The sequence below is a fragment of the Protopterus annectens genome, chromosome 3.part0 (assembly GCF_019279795.1).
Source record: "Protopterus annectens isolate FY-2018-M chromosome 3.part0, PAN1.0, whole genome shotgun sequence".
Lineage (NCBI taxonomy): Eukaryota > Metazoa > Chordata > Ceratodontiformes > Protopteridae > Protopterus > Protopterus annectens.
In genome coordinates this window covers 178,603,189-178,623,117 of record NC_056731.1, presented here as the reverse complement: position 1 = coordinate 178,623,117, position 19,929 = coordinate 178,603,189, and the positions used below count along the sequence as shown (strand labels likewise).

The 19,929-nt window shown below is 40.4% G+C and overlaps 1 protein-coding gene across 1 annotated transcript in view; it reads right to left on the bottom strand.

Moving 5' to 3' along the window:
• SNRPD1 (small nuclear ribonucleoprotein D1 polypeptide) overlaps window positions 1–8,235 on the bottom strand; it is a 99,135-nt gene extending 90,900 nt beyond the window's left edge. Inside the window, exon 1 of the mRNA XM_044064676.1 lies at window positions 8,084–8,235. Coding sequence (XP_043920611.1) covers window positions 8,084–8,097 — 14 coding nt within the window. The 5' untranslated portion in view covers window positions 8,098–8,235. The remainder of the gene's footprint in view (window positions 1–8,083) is intronic.
• Window positions 8,236–19,929: the final 11,694 nt, after the last annotated feature.

Genomic DNA, 19,929 nt, shown 5'->3' with positions numbered 1-19,929 from the left:
GCTTACGTCACCAAAGAAAGTTATTTTCCTGTGCCACTGTTGAGCAGAGACACAGAAGTGATCCCCGGGGTGTATTTTGTGTATTTCCTATTTCCCATCCAATCAAGATTTTTCTTGGAGTGCTAATGAAGAACTTAGCTTGACCTAGATGGGTAGCCTGTTCCAGAGTATGGGAAGTCTCTGGGATAGGAATCTATCCCTCCAGCATGTCCTGTTTATTGCGGTGACAAGGTTTAGGTCCCTAGAGCGTGTAGCTCGGAGGGACTGGGATTTCTTTAGGTGTAGCATGTCCAACAGATCTGGGTTTGACATAGCTTTATATGTTAGGCAAAGATAACCTCTGAGGAGGCGATATGCTACGGAGTAAAGCTGGAGTTTGAGGCGGTCAGTGTAGGGCATTTGTTTGAGTCCAGTAATCCTCTTTGTGAGGTACTTCTGTGGCCTTTCCAGCTGCAGCAGATGTCTTGAGGTACATTCCAAAAGGGGCGTTTTACTCTATAGTGGGTACAATGAGTGATGAGTAGAGGGTAACGATGACCTCTTTTCCTGGACGAGAACCCTTTTATGATGAGGTGTGCCACGTAGAAGGACTTCCTGACTACTGTGGCGATGTGACTATGTCCACCTGGGTCCCAAGGTCTCATCACGCATTTGGTGTTAAGTAGATTGCTGCCTATGTGGTAGTTCATGGGTACAGAGTTTTTACCAAGGGGATGACACTGCACTTTTTGGCATTGAGCTTGAGGCCATGGCTCTGACACCAGGCATCTGTCTCAGAGAGGACTTCTGTAGGATGTTCACATCATTTGGGGACTTTACTATGGCTCCTAGTTTGCAGTCATCTGCGGACTTAGCCAGAGGCCCTCTGTGTTTGGTATCTACTTCTCTGAAGTACAGGCTAACAGGAGCGGCCCCAGGACGGAACCCTGTGGTACTCCACTTGTCACTGGTTTGAGGTCAGATTTGGAGTCTGCAATTTTTAGTGTGGGTTCTGTCAGTGAGCCAGTTGGCAACCCATCTTGTGACGTAATTGCCAGTTCCTTGCTAAAGTGGTTATAAAGGAAATATGATAAACAAAGTGAGGAGAATTGTCAGATATTTCATGGTCTCGCTGAGTGACTGTTCTGCCTGACTGGGGTCGCCACAGAGGATCACCTGTCTGCTGAAAATAAAAATTACATGAGGAAAAAAAAAAGAATTTACTGTATAAGAAGTGGATCTGGCTACTACCTGTTCTGCAGGTGCATTTAAAGATAAAGAACCCTACGTGACGTGAAGGCAGGCATCAGTAGTTTGCAGAAGCTGCTCACAGTTCTGGTTCTGAGGAAGTCTGATGTATTGCAGACGAAAGCGCTTAACCACTCGTTTTGTGCTCTGTCAAACTTTTTTGTACGGAATAAATTGAAGATTTCAGTTATTTGGCTGTCCGAGCTTTTGTGGGGACGTGGTGTTGACGACATCATCGGTTTACTGTTTCTGAGTTCTATCTGGACTTCACTGAGGCATTCGACACTATTCCCCACTTGTGCATAACTGAAAAGTTACAAAAAATACAAATAACCCACATGCCACACACTGGGCACCCAAATGTCTTTCACTACGTATGCAAGACATACAAGGTGACTTCACCTCCACTAAAAGTGGAGACAACTGGAGTCCCCCGGGTATCAGTACAGAGTCTGCTTCTGTTTGGCATTTACTTCTCAGATACATACCTTTTGTATTTCATGGGTAAGATGACAGTTTGTGAGCAAGCTCAGGGACAGCGACAGATTCTTCCAATACAGATACCCTGTAGGATAACCTCCTACAAATGAACAACATGTTAAGACGAATAAGCTCAAACTAAATGGGAGAAAAAAAAAAGCAAACAAGGTTGACAACACGCCTCAAGGTAGAAACAGAAAGTAATAGTGATAGTGATCCGGTCTAACAACTGTTAAGGTGTTTACCCCAAACACAAGTTACATGGGTTGAGTCTCGCCTCGGTGAAAAATTGGCTAAGCTTAAAATGGCCTGCAAGAGCAGGTAACCTAGTACTTACCCATGAACCCATGTTCACCCATATTTAGGAAGTCCATTTTATGTAGCAAAATTTATAAGTAAGGCACTACATCAGGTCCAAGAAGGCTATTCTCCCTCTGTAAACTGGCCCTTATACCAATCACCAAAAACAATGCTCCCTTTGGTATACAGCTGCAAAGGCTTATGCCTCAACTTGATTATCCACAGAAATTCCTCACCTGAAAAGCTTAAGGAGTCCAGCACATTAATAAGGAGGATCACTTTAGGAGACTGAGAACAGGGAGTGATTTATAGACTGAAAAGGGGTGACCTACACCTAGCCTTAAAGGCCCTCCTCAGTCCCCATACTGATGACCCTGCTCTACAGCCATAAAAACAGACATCAGCTCAAAGGATTTCACACCTTTGTAGTAATCTAAACAAAGCATGATGACACAAGATAACATCTACTGCTCTGAAACAAGATTCCCATCTTTGTACAACAAAGTACTTCCCCCTACTCCATCTAAGCAAATGGATGGGAAACAGAATATTTAACCCCACGAACCCATGTGTGCCATATAACTAACTTAAACATTCCCAATCTATAAAAAGAACAAACAGCATTTGAGAATTCTCCTTGGCTAGGCTTAAGGCACACAGTCCATTAGAAACGTTCGGCCTAACCATTTCATATGTCTAGGAAGGTACATCCAAAAGGGGACATTGTAGTCGTCTTGTTACAGCTACATAACCTGGGCCTTTAGGCATTATGTGCGCTAAATAAAACATTTCTGTTGCACGGTGGTCCAAAGGAGAAAATAATCCAGCTTCCAAGCTCCCCATCATTTTGGAATAAGATGCTCACTATATTGAATGGCTGAGAAAGAAAATTTCTCCAAGTTTAACACCACTCTTCGCACAGTTTTAGCCCTTTTCCTGTACACCAATTGTTAGTCCCTATTGTAAAGGACTGGAAAAGTCCAAATTCTGATCAAGGCTAGGAAAGTCCATGTCAAAAAGAAGCACTGTCAGTACTGAGCCCCAGGGACACCACAGGTTACCTTCATTCTTTTGAGGGCACACATGCCATCTTTACTATACAGGTTCAGTCATTTTAGCAAGATGGCCGTCTACCTCAACACATATGGATGGAGCCAAACATTTTGACATGTCAGGAAAGTATGACCTGCATCCATAGACTAATGGGTGATTTCAACTACCCTGCCATTAATTGGAAAAATTACTCTGGTACCAACTCCTTTTCCCAACGGTCCTTGGAATTCATAAATTCCAATGCCCTGGATCAACTAATCCACTGTCCCACCAGGGGCTCCAACATCCTAGACCTGGTAATTACCAACATGGGAGATAGATGCTCCACACCAGTGGTCACCCCCTCACTGGTCAGGTCTGACCATATGCAAATCACCCGTCATCCACATCTCACCCCCACCCCCCAGTAAGGAAACCTCCTTAAAAAAATTCTCCAAAGCCAACTTCATGCTACGGAAGTCAGAAGTGACAAACTTTCACAACACCCACACAGACGGGATCTGGAAGTCAGACTGCAGAATCCTACACTAAGGCACTCTACGAGCACATCCACTCGTGCATGAATCGTGCCATCCCAAATAGAACCAAAGATGCCAAAAAAGGAAGCCAATCTGGTGGTCCCCTGCTGTAAACAAACTATACAACAGAAGAAAGAAACTGTTGCAGAAAAGAGGAAAATCCCAGGATGCAAAAAACTCCCTCACCAGCCTAAGTAAGAAGCTGAGATCCCTCAAAATCCACAAAAGTTAGTTATGGAAATAAAATTGCCAAAGATTCCAAAGACAACCACAAGGCATTCTATAGTTATATGTCAAGAATCTAAATGGCAATGTTCAGATCTGCTCTGACCTACAACAAAATGGCATTAAATATACTGATCCCAAGGATATTGCCAATATCCTGGTAGATCTACTTAGTGCCAACTTCACCTCTCACTCCCTAAAAGGGCCCATCTCAATACCAAAAGATTGCAAAATTCTTATAATCACGGCCACACAGGTAGAAAATACACTCTCCAAAGCTAAGAATACATCATCCATGGGACCAGATGACACCCCAGGCTGCGTACTACATGAACTACACAATGAACTGGCACCTCACCTACGCGTCATGTTTAATCATAGCCTTACATCAGGCTTCGTGCCGCACGGCTACAGTTATCCCACTCCACAAGGGAGGATCTGCCTTGGATCCCGGGAACTACCGTCTCAGTCTGACAAGCCTGATCTGCAAGGGCATGGAACACATTATCATGGAACTTATAAACAAAAACATTGGCAACCTTCAAACACTGGACCCCACCCAGTTTGGGTTTGTGAAGGGCTGACCCTGTCTCCTGGATCTGACTGACCTCTTCGAATCAGTCTCCAGAGCTGTGGACGAGGATAAGGCATTCCACACAGCTTATCTGGACCTCGCCAAGGCCTTCGACACCACCCCCCACTCTGGAATCATAAATAAACTTACTAAGCTGGGCATAAATCCCTACGTCACTCGATGGGTTGCCAACTGGCTTACTGACAGAACCCACACTGTAAAAGTAGCAGACTCCAAATCCAGCTCCAGACAAGTAGAGTACCTCAGGGTTCAGTCCTGGGACCACTCTTGTTTGGCATCTACTTCTCTGAAATATAGGCCAACACCAAGTTCGCAGATGACTGCAAACTGGGAGCCATTACTGAATCCCCAAATGATGTGGATATTCTACAAAAGGGCCTAACAGAAACAGATGCCTGGTGCCAGAGCCATGGGCTCAAGCTTAATGCCAAGAAATTTATAGTTACCCCCCTTTGGAAAACAACATGTACCCATGAATTCCCACACAGGTGGCAGGACACTAAACATCGAAAGTGTGATGAGAGACTTGGGAACACAGGTGGACAGTGGTCTCACTTTCGATAACCACATCGCCACAACAAGTCAGGAAATCCTTCTATGTGGCACACCTCATCACTAAGGGCTTTTCATCCAGAAAAAAAAGGAGGTCGTTGTCCCACTGTACTCAATCATTAGACCCATTAGAGTAGAATGCCCAGTTTGGTACCTCACAAGACATCTGCAACAGCTGGAAAGGCCACAGAAATACCTCACTAAAAGAATCACAGGCCTAAAGCAGATGCCATATGCTGACAGTCAAAAAAAAAAAAACTCCAGCTATACTCTGTGGCATATAGTCTACTCAGAGGCGATCTTTGCTTAACATACAAGGCCATGCCAAACCCCGAGCTGTTGGACATGCTTCACTAAGAAATCCCAATCCCTCAGAGCCACACGCTCCAGGGATCTAAACCTTGTCATCACAATGAACAAAACATGCTGGAGGGATAGGTTCCTGACCCAGAGACTCCCCATACATGTCAAGCAGAGCACCTCATTGGCCCTCTTCACAAGGAACCTTGATGATTGGATGGGAGACGGGAAATTCACCCCGGGGATCATGTCAGTCGCCCTGCTAGACAGGGATCCAGAGAATAAATATTGTGGGAAAAAATATCCAGGGAATTGTTATGGCTAGGCTTGCATAGTACCAACCTATGGGCACACCTCAGTACAATGATTTGTTCATTAAAAGTATATCTACGGCACTTAGGAGGTTCATAGGTTAGTACTAGGCTAACTGCCCTTGTGGACCATTTTAAGCCTAGCCAGTTACCCCATGTGAGAAATAAACCCTGCACCTTGTGTCTGCAAGGTAAACACCTTAACCATTATGCCAACCTCCCACCAAAAGCCACAATGTCAATACACGTTAAGGTATTTAGCTTCTTCATGCTGTCAGCATGGGGTACAATACCAAATGCTTTGGCCAGTTCCAAATAAGCTATGTGAACAGAAACACTGAATGCAGCCTGTATGACCTTCAAAAAAATTAAGCTAAGTAGGGATGATCTTCCCTTTGTTGAAGGGTTCCAGTCCAATAGGATATTTGGCATCACATGAAGTCAGACATGGAATGCGACTCCCCAATGCCAACATACCTTGGGGTATTTGCTATCAGCATAGGGTACAATGCCAAATACTTTGACCTGTTCCAAAGAAGTTGTGTGAACAGAATGAACACTATACAGCCTGAATGACCTTCCAAAAATTAGACTAAGTAGGCAAGATCTCCCGCTGACAAGAGGGAGGAGTTATACCCGAATAGAATTTTTGCCATCACTATATGTGAAGTCAGACAAGTTTTCCACGACTCCATAAACCATAATGAAAAAAATATGAAAACCAGCGTGGCACAAGATACAAATGTTCAATTCTACTACAAACGCAGGCTAAAAGGCTGCCAAATTATTAATTTAATGCACCCAAAAGCAATTGCCCCATAAACAGACTTCAGACTACTGACCCTACTACTCTCTCTGGAAACTATGGGACACCGTTCCACAAAGGTATCACTACAGTTCCACGCACTTCGGGGAGAAAGCCTGTAGCTCAGGTTAATCACAAGGTAGTGTCAAGTAAATTACCACGGCCTCATAATTATTTGGCTTCATAAAACTACTTCCATAGGTATTTAGTATTGCATACTTTCATGTATCCTAGGAGTTACTACTCTTTACTACTAATTAACAAATCCACCTTGCTGTGTAGTGGTCCTCTCCACAAAAACATAATTGTCTTTAATAAAAAATTTAGTTTCTAATATCTGGGGAATTTATTACATCCTGTTATGGTGTACGACTTGACAGGCACTCGCAGCACTGTATAATTGTTTAAAGATAGCATCTACTGACTGTACAGAACATACACTGCCACAGTTGCACAAATTGACAGCTCTTGGAATTACTACCCCCAATCAAGTCTTTGACACTACCGCTCAACCTTTCGGAGCAAAAAAATTGGACAAAGCCTAAAGTGATTGGGGGGGGAGCAAATAGGGACAGATTTTAAATATTGCTCTTACAAACTTCAAAAATTGATAGAATAGGTTTTGCATTAGCATGACTTTTCTGAAGGATGTGGAGTTTCACTTAAATTAATGACTTCAATCCTCAGCTACTTGCCAGAAAGTTACAGATTTTAGGAGAAACACACCAAAAATGAGGCAAAAATCTGCACAGTTGAGAGCAAGCCATCGCAAGCAATAATACACCAAACTGTCCAAACCCTTCCAACCCCGAACAGTAATGCATCTTAACCATGGCCAATATACAGCCACATACACCAATACGTACGACCAGGTATGAAACGAAATAAAGCATTAGCAACGGGGGGGGGGGGGGGGTAGCACTGTTGCAAAAACTTTGCCGCGTTACAAACCCCAGGTGCTTAACAGCATCAAGCAACCAAAACAGATCCACAATAACCTAACCGTAATCGTGTAGATCTTAAAGCAGAAACATTTGAAAACAGCTAAATCTGCTAAATGCGAATTAATGCAAGGCTGCAGCATACAAAAGCGTACAAGAGTAACGGCTAACACTGAAAATGGTACATTTCAGTAATACCGCACATCTCAAAATGCATAACCCCAGCATCTAAGGACATTAAATGTAAAAGCACTTGCTTCTGAGCTCCACCACTAAACGGCAAGCAAAAATATAATTAACTTTGGAAAGGAAACCACCTTAGGGTGATTGTGTACTTATAATCAAACGGAATATTCTGACAAGCATACTACCGTTGATGAGTCCGCAAAACAACAAGTCACCTCAAAACTGACTTACTCGTTTTAAATACTCATGTTCAGAACCAGACTGCGCTGCGGCAAAATGTTTTAAGCTACATTACACCACAAAAATACAAAAACTTTAAGCTTCCATACCGCAAAATCTGGCATACTACCTTCAATCCACATACAGGAAATGGACAGGTTCAAATACCTCGACATCTATACATTCTAAATAAAACATCACACGCAAAACACCGGTACAAGGCCTACTGACACCGACCCGCCCCCATTTAAACAGCGTGAAGGGAAAGAGTTCCCGCCGCTTACTAATACACATCTAAACCCATCTTTACTATAATATAATTAAAGACACTCTTATAATCACAAGAAATTAAACGGTTATTAAAGTTTTACCTGACAAGCTTCATTTTGGTTGCTGAACGGGATTTTTAATCCTCCACCGCCGTAAAACAAAGGGAAAAAATTAGGCTCCAAACGACACAAAAATGCCGTTATTGGTCCTTTACAGAGAAAGCTGGTACTTCCGGAAGTGACGCAAAGCAGTAAAAAAAGAAATACTCTAAACAAGCTCTGCCAAGATCCGGTTATTATCGATTGATTATACAGATACTGCCAACTACAGGTAGGAGGTGTGCGTTTTGCTTCTGTTGGTATTCTTTTGTGTTTGGTAATGGATTTCTTATCTGCACGCTAGTTTACAAAATACCTCTCAACTGTACAGATTTTGGCATAATGTCCAGATTTTTGTCGAAAATATTTTTGTTTGATGAATAACGGGAACAGCATGTTTTAAAGCAGTATAACGGGAAAGGTGGAACACTCACTGTCACTCAGATGTATGATTACCTCCCTAGTAGGGACTCACAATTCTCATGGACAGGCAATTAAAAGTAAGAGACGTCAGATTGGAAGCAGAGCTTGGTGATGTAGTTACAAGTTATGATAATTGCAGAATATGCTTTTAGTGTATAACTTAATCAGGGTTGGTACTTGGGCATAGCCAATTCACTTTGAGATACTGTTTGAGTTTTTTTTGGAAGAGACTTTTGGAGGATTGTAGGGTTATATAGTTTGGCAACAAATTCCAGGTTTTTGCCAATGAAGTTGGCAAACAGGGATTCACCAGCAGAGTTATTAGCTTTGTGGGTTTGGACCAGTAGTTTATCGGCTGACCGTAGGGATCTTAGGTTGCTATATGGCTTGATAATATTTTTAAGTGAGGGGGTATCCTCAAGGTGGTACAAAATTTTGTGCGCTATTAAGAGTTGATTGAATTGAATTAAGCTGGGCAGTTCTAGCCACTCTAGTTGTTTAAGGTTCTGGCAATGGTGGGTTCTATAGGTGGAGCCAGTGGCAAATCTGGCAATATGATTGTAGCTATGGGACAGCTTACCTAGTTCGGATTTGTTGAGGTTTGAGAGTACGGGCGAGGCATATAAAAGAGTAGAGTATAGGTGTGATTGGGCGATTGCATTCCTAGCCAGTGGGGTTAAAAATGTTTTGTTTCTATACAGTGATCCAAACTTCTTATTGATGGTCTGTATGGTTTTGTTGACCTTTAGGTCAAATTTGAGATCCTTGTCTATGATAACTCCTAGCAGTTTGGTGTGATTATCTGGGGAAATAGTGGTGCCATTGTTAGATGTGACAGCGAATGAAAATGTGGTGGATCTACTAGTGGGAGAGAAGAGTAGAAGTTTAGTTTTATTGGGGTTCAGAAGTAGGCGTTGGTGAGCCAGTTCTCGATAGTGTTAAATGTATTTTGGGTTAAGATTTGCAAGTCGGATGGGGAGGTGGCTGAGCAGATGAGAGTAGAATCATCTGCATATTGAATGCAGGTGGCTTTAGGGATAGCAGTGTGGAGGTTGTTGATAAAAATAGAGAAGAGTAGTGGACCTAGTATGGACCCTTGAGGGACACCAAGTGTGAAAGGTAAATGGCTGGAGAGTTTGCCCTGCCATAGTACCACCTGCTGTCTACCAGTCAGGTAGGACTGGAACCATTGGATAGCAGGCTTGTTGAGGGAAATAGATTTTAGTGAAAGAATGAGAAGTTCATGGTTGACCATGTCAAAGGCTTTTGATAGGTCAAGAAAGAGGGCAGAGGTTAGCCTATTGTCATTCCTGTTTTGGTTTATGGCAGGAGTAAAGGAAAGGAGGGCTGAGGTGGTACTGTGGTATGGCGTGAAACCATGCTGGGAGTTGGATAGTAAGTTATTCTGTGAAAGGTATTGCATTAGTTGCTTGTGTACACATTTCTCCATTATTTTGGCTAATGGGGAACGGATGGCAATGAGTCTATAGTTGGATATGTCTGAGGAGCTACCACCTTTATGGAGTGGGATGACGTGAGATATTTTCCAGAGGGAGGGGATAGCATTTTCAGATAAGGTTCTGTTCATGAGGATAGATACGGGATATGCAATGGCATGTGCAGCTATTTGTAGGTAATCTGCAGGGAGGAGGTCAGCAGCAAGGGTGGTAAGTTTTAGTTTTTTTAGAAGTGTTTTGATAAAACTAGTGGATATTGGTTGGAAGCTAAATTCCGGGTGATTATTAGGTAGATTAGGCATGTGGTTTACGTTAGAGGGGGTTAGTTGATTTGCTAGGGATTGGATTGTTTCAGTGAAAAAGTTATTAAAGGCGCTAGCTATGATCTCTGGAGAACTATGGGTGTAGTTAGCCGGGGTTGGAGTGACCTGGACAAAGTAGTTGATTTATGCCTGCCCAGAACTTTTGAGGGTTGTTGTGGTGTTTTTGTAGGAGATTTTCATAGAATCTTTTTTTATCCAATAAAATAGATTTTTTTGTATCATTCCTGAGTTGACAATATTTTAGATGGTCAAGTGGGGCTTTGGTTGTTCTCCAGCTGGCCCAGGCTCTGTTTCTAGTTTTGATTTTAGCTTTGGTATCTTTTGTGAGCCATGGTGCTATATTTGATCTAGTTTTTATTGTATGTGCTGGAGCATGGGGATCAAGGATACTTAGGAATTTAGTGTTAAAGTGATCTACAGCCTCCTCTAATGTTAGATTTTTTTTAGTTTTGACCAGTCAACTGCTTTTAATTCATTTTGGAATATAGTAGCATCAACGTTTTTCCTGTTTCTAAATGCTTTATATTTGGGATGGTGAGGTTTTCCTGCCTTATGTTTTATGATATGGGTTAGACAATGGTCACTGAGGTCATCAGGGAGAGTACCAGCTGTGTACAGGTGGGGTTAGGATCCAGTCTAAGATACTTTCCTTGTTGGTTGATTTGTTTATCCTAGTGGGAGAGGTTATGGTCTGTTTAAACCCAAATAAGTTTATATGAGTGAGGGGGGGGTCGGAGGAGCAGGGGTGCCAGTCGGTGTTAAAATCACCAAGAACTATGGTTTCTTGGGGATAGGTAGTGGATAACCAGTAAAGGAGATCTTCTAGGGTATTTAGATTGTTACCTGGTGGAATGTATGCACAGATGACGTTCAAGTGTTTGTTTTGGTTAATCTGTAGCATGGTTATGAGGAGTGCCACGTTATTGAATTGGGGAGTTTGAATGGTGTCTCTATTAACGGTTAGAGTATTTTTGTAAAGGACTGCTATCCCACCTCCTTTCCTTGTAGCACGGTCTAATCGGTGAATATTGTATCCTGGAGGTAGTATCTCATTGTTAGTAGTACTGGGTTTTATCCAGGTTTCCGTAAGACATATAATGTCTGGGGAGTGGGTTGCTAGGAGGGAGTGTAGGTTGGGAATCTTATTGTTAATACTTCTAATATTTAGGTGAAATGCTAGGAGGGAACTAGTGGAAGTATTCATGGGTAGCTTGACTATGGGGGTTGTGGTAGGGGAGTGGAGGTTATTGGGTGTGGGTGGGCCAGGGTTGGGATGAATGTCTCCATGTGTTATAAGGTTATAGTGACAGGATATTCTGAGCATTTAGGAGTTTGTTTATAAGCTTTATATAGTCTTTTTCTTTAGGATTATGTTTTGGGGCTGTACAGGGGTGGGATTTTATAAAGGGTGGTATATTTGGTGTGCTGGGGAAGGTAAAGTGTTTGGTGTTATGTGTGAAGTCATGGGTGTCTGTTTGACCATTTGGGTAGTGAATACCATGGTCAAGTGTTTGTTCGTAGGCAGTGAGATGGTAAAATAGAAACAGTATAGGCATTTGGGTAATTAGTGTTTTTTTTTTTGCTTGTTTGCATTTTGATAGGGGGCGGGCCAAATTTGATGGCTGACTGTGCTAACAGGGTGTAGAAGAATGAGAGAGAAGGAAATGGGTTAAGGGGGCAGGGTTGCTCAATGATATGTGAGGTGCTGATTGGTACTTAGCAGGAGGGGAGTGGCAAAGTCTGGTTTAAATTTAGCACTAGTGGGGGCAGGTGGAATTTGGGGGCACGGAAGGGAGCGGAGTGAGCCGAGTGCAGCAACAGCGAGCGGAGCGAAGTTAACAGTGACTCTGAGAGTTACCTTGGGCTTTTGGTTTGGTTTGTATGATTGTATGTAAGCAATGTTTTTGGCTGTACTTTAATTTGTTGTATTCTTTTTTAATTTTACACAAATTTTCAGGCTAATTTTAATTGGATTCTAGGGGTAAACTAGCAAATGTAGTCAATAAGGAGGGAGCAAAATTACTTTTCCAAATTAAAAAGTAAATGCTTGGGACTGGAACACTGTGTGAATGTTAGGCTGATTCAAAGTAGTATAGCCCAATCTAGTGGCAATTGCCTAGATCCCTTCACTGTTGTTGTGCATACACCATTAAGCCTCAACAGTTTACAAAAACTAAATTGTAGTTCACCTATTACAGTTGAAAAGCTGGATGGAGTCAGGTTCTTGCTTCCCAGAGGTTTTACTTAGTTAAGATAGCCAGCTTCAGTGGAGGAGGTATAAATTGCTTTATGCAGTGAATCCCAGGTGGGGGGGGGGTCACTCAGGAAAGAAACCAGTGCAAACTGAAAAATAAAGGTAAATAAGGCAGAATTAGTGCAAAGGTTACAAGAATGTGAAGTAGAGAGCATGCAAGGAATAGAACTGGAGAGTAAAATTAATTATATTGCATACATTATAATTAAAATTGATTATAGTGCATACAGTATCAGCTCTGTAAAACCACAGACTAACAGCAGTAACATACAGCCTCTAAGTCCAGTGATAACAGCTGTATACTTCAGTGAATACACACAGGATATAATGCACAAAGCAAAGTATGGCTGTTTTAGGACAATAATTTCATCCTGTAGCTGTTGTACCTTCCCTACCCTCTGTTTGTTGTGGCTGCACAGCAATTTGCATGGGTTTCTTTCCTGAGTGACCCCCCCCCCACCTGTGATTCACTGCATAAAGCAATTTCTACTTCTCCACTGAAGCTGGCTATCTTAACTAAGTAAAACCTCTGGGAAGCAAGAACCTGACTCCATCCAGCTTTTCAACTGTAATAGTTTGCACAGGTTTCTTTCCTGAGTAACCCCCCCCACCTGGGATTCACTGCATAAAGCAATTTCTACCTTTTCCACTGAAGCTGGCTATCTTAACTAAGTAAAACCTCTGGGAAGCAAGAACCTGACTCCATCCAGCTTTTCAATTGTAATAGTTTGCACAGGTTTATTTCCTGAGTGACCCCCCCCCCACACCTGGGATTATTATTTTAGGCTTTGTCCAGATTTCTTACGTTAAGAGGCTGAGAGGGTAGTTTGGACCACTTCTAATGCCCAGTACGCAAAATGAAAACACCACCTAGATCTCTAAAATCCAGTAATCAGTCTAAATATAAAATTAATCTTAATGTATAATTCCTAGCATTCGATTCATTCCCTACAGTTGCTTTTCTAAATCTTTACGATTTGTAGGCTCTCAGGTGGAACTACCATTAGTGATATTAAAGTATATATAGTTTACTTGGCTGTTAAAAAGCCTGTAATTAATTTCTTGCCAATGATATCAGTTGTTAAAAAGCCTACAATGAATTTCTTGCCAATGATATCAGTTGTGTTTTTGCAGCCGAGGGTGATGCAGTGGTTAGCGTTGCCACCTCACAGTAAAAGGCTCTCCGGTTCGATCCTCAGCTAGGGTGCCTTCTGTGCGGAGTCTGCATATCCTCCCTGTGGTTGCGTGGGTTTCCTCCAGGTGCTCCGGTTTCTTTCCACATCCCAAAGACATGCTGTAACATGACATGGACACTCTAAATTAACCCTAGGCATGCGTGTGTGTGTGTGTGTGTGTGTGTGTGTGTGTGTGTGTGTGTGTGTGTGTGTGTGTGTGTGTGTGTACCGCCTGGGCGCCGGACTGGCAACTCGATACCGTAAAACTCCACTGCCAATCATGAGTGGACAGGTGATCCGCTGTGGCGACCCCTAACCGGGAAAGGCCAAAAGAAGAAGAAGATATCAGTTGTGTTTTTGTACCTCTCAACTGCACGCGATTTTCAGAAAAAATAAAAGGTGGTTAACTACACAATAAATATTGATCTTTAAAGTCAAAAACTTGTTTTCCTTTAAAATGTATATTAATTCACATTCTCTTATTTTGTCAATGTCTGAGATTAATAGTAATAATATTTTAAGCGTCCATGATTATCCGATTCTTTTCAGGTTTGTCCCTGATTTGTTGTGAGCTATCTTTTGCAATGTTACATGATGTCATAGTCTTCACTCTTTTACATCCATAATTAAAAATAATTCAAAAAATAACTGGGTAAAATAATTAGGTACAAAGGCACCAGATCATGGTCATTTTTAAATTCTGGCACTTTAATTTAGAAAATTAATAGAAATAGATGATGTGTATTTTCTGAAGTAAAACAAGCCTGTAAGCGTTAATGATTATCGGTATTTACTGGCTGTAATTAACCACATTTTCTTGCCTACCCCCTTCTAATACCACTCTTTATTATACTCTTTAAACTATTATTCCTAATTCTAATTAGCAAAACCAAATTACTATTTCATTGAAACTTCTCTGTTAACACAAACGTGTTTATCCCCTTAATACCTCAGTCTGTTGTATTTCTTAAATTACTTCCACCTACCTTATACACCACACTTCTGTAAGTAAATTCTCAGTACAACGCTTGTATATTAATGTTCGTGAATATCAATATAAATTTTATTATACTATTATGCTATATAGTCACTGAAATGGCATTATAAAATGTGGCATTAGAAATATTGATTACATTAAATATGATACCTTGGAGGTTTTCTCCCTGGGCTTCCACCGAAAAGGGGCATGCGTGCCCATTCAGACTTTCCCGTTAAACAAATGTTAATAAATAAATAATTATTTAAAAAAATAAATTTTAGGAGGAACAGAGCAAACATTTCATCTAGGATATCAAGGCACTGCTGAAGATGGAGAGTATCTGATTTGGAGGTGAAAGTGTTGAATGTCTGTTGTTTGCAGAAGATGGTTCCTTTCTTGGCACCAAGAAGATGCTGTCTGAAGTGTACAGTGGAGTGGCTCTCTCTACTGAGTGTGAAAAGAGCTAGATGAGAATAAGAACTTTTAAAATGAAGGTCATGGTTGTCTTCAAGCAATAGATGGTTTGCTGTCTACAAGTGAGGGAAGAACAGCTATCTCAAGTAGAAGAGATCAAGTATCTCATGATGCTGTTTGTGAATGAGACGTAGGGTTAGGAGGTTGACTAGCTGATGGAAGAAGCAGTAGTAATATTGCAAGTGTTAAGCTGGACTGTGGTGGTAAAGCAGGAGCTGTTTCCCATAATGAAGCACTCAGTTGCCACTCTAGATCTCCATCCTCATCTATGATCTTGAATTTTATTTAAGGGCATGACTTTTGTTATTGTTATATCTTCCTAAATATTACGTAGCTGCTGTATGTCTGACATTTATTTCCTGTTTTACTGCCCTGTTGAAGAAGACTGCCTCCTGACCCACACCCAAGACATTCACAGTCTCCCAGTTCAAATGAGTACAAGCACTGCTGTACACCAGAGTTTTACAATGTCTGTTTTTTTTTTTTACTGCTTTTCTACCCTGCTACAGAGGACTGTCTCCTGATCCATATTCACAGTCATAAGTTAACTAGGCATACTTTTTGTACTGAACTGACCACATTTTTTTTTTTCTGAATGTGGTTGTCAGAATATTTCTGCAACTGTCTAAAGTAAAATATGCCACAAAGCTTTGTACATAAGTTGCTTAGAGATAAGAATGCTCCTCTAACATAGCATTTGTTGTAGCTGTAAGTTATAACAACTGACAGTTATGCATACATTTACTAAGCATATGGGGACAGCATCTGAAGAAATGTGTCCATTTTTAAAAGCAAAGCAGGTTGAAGGGGCAATAATTTGAGACTGTGAATACAAAATTAAATGTATTGTCTACTTTCCTGCTCACAGTTTCATCATTCAAACTGGAGTTTTACTGCTTCTCTTTATGGTGCAGCAAGGTGAACTACTTTGTTCTTAATATTGCAATGCCTTTTGTTTGCATGTTACCCTCAAGTCTCCCCACAACTACCTACTCTTGTGCAGTTTATGTACTAGGTGCAGTTTTGATACATATTTATTTCCATACAGCCCTTTTGCATTTATTGTCTCATTCTTAGCTTCCTTCATACCACCAGTAGTAAGTTTTTACATTTAACTTTCTGGACTTAAAAGCTTATCTTCCTCCCATTCACTGCCATCCTATCTAGTAATACTGTTCTATGCATGCGGAGGCTGACTGACTCTTAATAGAAGTTAGAGATGTAGCCTACTTCACTCCTCACTCACCTTCATCACTAGCCACCCCATCAGCATTTTTCTAAATAATGTGATCAATCCTACATCAACTTTCTGATTCTAAAAACAGTCCTACTAATCCTAGTCCTCCTGCCAACACTTACTTTATAAATGCTGTGATCACCCTTTTTAGCATAACTGCCCACTCATAGATTATCTAAACATACACAGTCTAAGCACATTACTTTTTTATTAACCAGACTAGTCATTTATTGCAAGTTTAGATACCCCATTCAAATATACTTTTACTTCATGTCACACTTTCATTTTACTCGCATCTAATGTTTACAGTCCCTAATCCCCACTAGTTCTAGTAACCTTAACTACTAATCCTCATTTTTTTTATATTCAGCAACTTTTTATAGTTTCTCCTTATTTATACTTATAGCTATACATTATATTTAACACCCTTATCAATTTTCCTTTTAATTTATTAACTTATATTCAGTACTTGAAGACACTTCAGTCCGATCAAATAGATTAGCCAATAATTATTTACTTCATGATTCCAGTTTTATTAAGGTACTGAGTTACACAGGCTTGTTTTTACTAACTATTAATACCCTTCTCTACTTTCTTTTTAATTGTATTAACATACTTTCAGGAAACACATTATACTTAGTTTTTCTGTATTATGACTGGCATGCTATTAGATTAGAGAAGCATTACAGCACAAACACAAAAATTACTCTTTTGCAACTCATCTTTCTACTTTGCCTTTATGTATATCTTTATATTCATCTCTTCTTCCGCTATTCTGACACCAGTTTATTTTACATTACTGTATTATGAAGACACAACATCATAAACTTACAAAAATCTCTTTTTGCTGTATGTACCTTTTATACCACTGTACTGGCTATATTGCCTGTGTGTATATAATATACCCCCAAATACCTTAAATAAAGGCTATCAAACACAAAATAATCAGACTGACAACAATCTTCATTAAATCCATGTGTTGACCTATTGATATTACTAGTCTTATACTCATTTCTCCATTACTTTTTTATACTAATTCCTGTGTCTTACTGACAATTGGTGTTGTACAACAGTGCAACAACCACATAACGATTCCTGATAATAAAATCATTTCATTGGATAACTGAATTACAACATTATTGCCCAATCTATTTTCCAGTTATATCACAAATTAATTTTGGCAAATAACACTAAAGCTTGCTTTGTACCTCTTGCTCATTTCAACAAAACGTTTAATCATCTTTACAATGCCTCTCTCCCTCTTCTAGCTTTAACTACTATCCACCTATTGACTGTTTTTCACTCCTTCCTTCAATTTTATTTATTCTTAACATCTATACTGTAACCCTGCTTACCCATAATTTATAAATCCTGTCTAAATCTGCTTGTCATGTATGTTGCACATGAACTGTTTGCATACTAAATTTTTTATACTTAGAATTTAATATCATGTATAATGTCATCACAGAAGAAATACACATTTTGTTTTTGTATACTGTCACTACAGAAACAATTCTGTTTATATCTAGATATGTTAAGGACTATCTATGCAAAATAAAAAAATGTTTTGTCATGAGCATCTTAAATGTATCTGCTGGAGCTTTTCTTCCCAGACCTCCACTGAAAATGGGCTTTGCCTAGATGGATTTTCCTAGTTAAAAAGACAAATAAATAAATAGAGCCTCCTAACATCAAAGCTAATACACCCACCCATAAAAATGTTCAAACATACATTAGTACTACTCCATCATACAACTATTAGAATAGCAACTGCTGGAGAGATCAGTCTTAACCCTGGCCCATTGAGAAATTGTATACCTTGGGCCAAAGCTCTAGACACCTCATCTGGATGCAATCAATGTACAAAAGCCCTAATAGTGTGCCATATTACTGTAGGCAATGTTAACAATAAATGGGATGAGCTAGAAGTCTTAATTAAAAAACACAGATCAGACATTCTGCACATATTTGAAACATGGCTAAAAGGGAACACAAGTCCCTCCTCATTTGTAAAAGACAACCATACCATCACTTGGAACAATAGTCCAGGAAACAAAATTAGGGATGGTATAATCTTTCACTTCAACTGCTTAATTATTTCTATAAAACATCAACTCTGGGACTCAGTAAACTCCATGTAGAAAGCCTACACAGAGTTTATATGTTTGCGTGATGAGCAGCAGCGCTCTTTGCATATTCGTGCCACACACCGTGTTTTAAATGTAAATAAGTGCAAGGTTTCATGGCTAGCCAGGAAACCATGTAAGTGAACATGGATAGTACTCCTGTTTAATTCAGAGCACTGAAGGTCCACAGTTTTGCACAGAATGCCACAGTGATCACCAGGGCTTAACAGACAGCTCTCAATCTCTTAGTGCAAGACATCAGGACAAAGGTCAACATAATGGGGGGGGGGGAATTACCCAGAAACGGCGAAAGATTTGACATAATTCCTCTTTAGAAATGTGCTACAATAACAAGGGGTTTGTGTGAAGATACATTTTCTGAAGAATTTAAAGTCTGAAACTCAAATGTATGTAATTATTGCATCACGTCAGTCTGAAGATCATCCCAGTGTTATGGCAGAAAACCACAAATTTGATAAGGAACACACCAAACGATATACAAGTAAAAAATCTGGACATTCTGTGAAAATCTGGATAGTTGAGAGGTCTGATAGTTAAGTTTATGGTCCAAACACAGTACAGGGCATGGATACAGTGCAGAGCATTTGTGAAATCCCATTCCTGGCATTTTGTACTGAAGTTGTGTAAATGATCTGTAAGGGTACATTGACTACCATGTAAAATAAACACTCAGGTGTGTGTATTAAATAGGGACACACAGATGAATTGTAGGAATAAACACAGGAAAACAGGACAGGTGAAACAACCCAATGTACAGCAGATGAGGGCATGTCAATGGAAGACAATTGTAGCAGCAACACCAGTCACATATCAATATGGTACAGCAGGAACTGCACAGTGAAAATGTGGATTATGTGACTGTCACACAAGGTGATATAGCAATGGGGAAGATGTCTGTGTGAGATAAGCATCCTCACATGAACAATGCAAAGGTCGTCTATTAGGGATGTTATATACATTTGGGTAGGGTGCGTTTTGTGAAGCTGTGCAAACTGATATGCCTGAATATGAGTGTAATCTCAGCAGAGGTCTCCAGCAAGTGGGACACAGGTAAAGGACAATCATGGACAATATTAGAATACCACCAGTAATCCTATTTCTCTGACATAACATGTGACTGTGAGTGATAAGAGATGCTTCGGCACACACACACTTATACAACTATTATGACATATCCATACTATATGAGGGTAATCGAGCACACTGTCCTGGCACCATAACATCTGCTGGAGGTATTAGGGGGGACACTGCTACACCTGTATGCGACAATATGATCAATGCAGGCTAGCTGACTGGTATGTATGGCATATATGTATAAATATCTATCTATCTATATACATAAATATGTATATAGAGAGAGAGAGCGAGAGAGCACAGTCC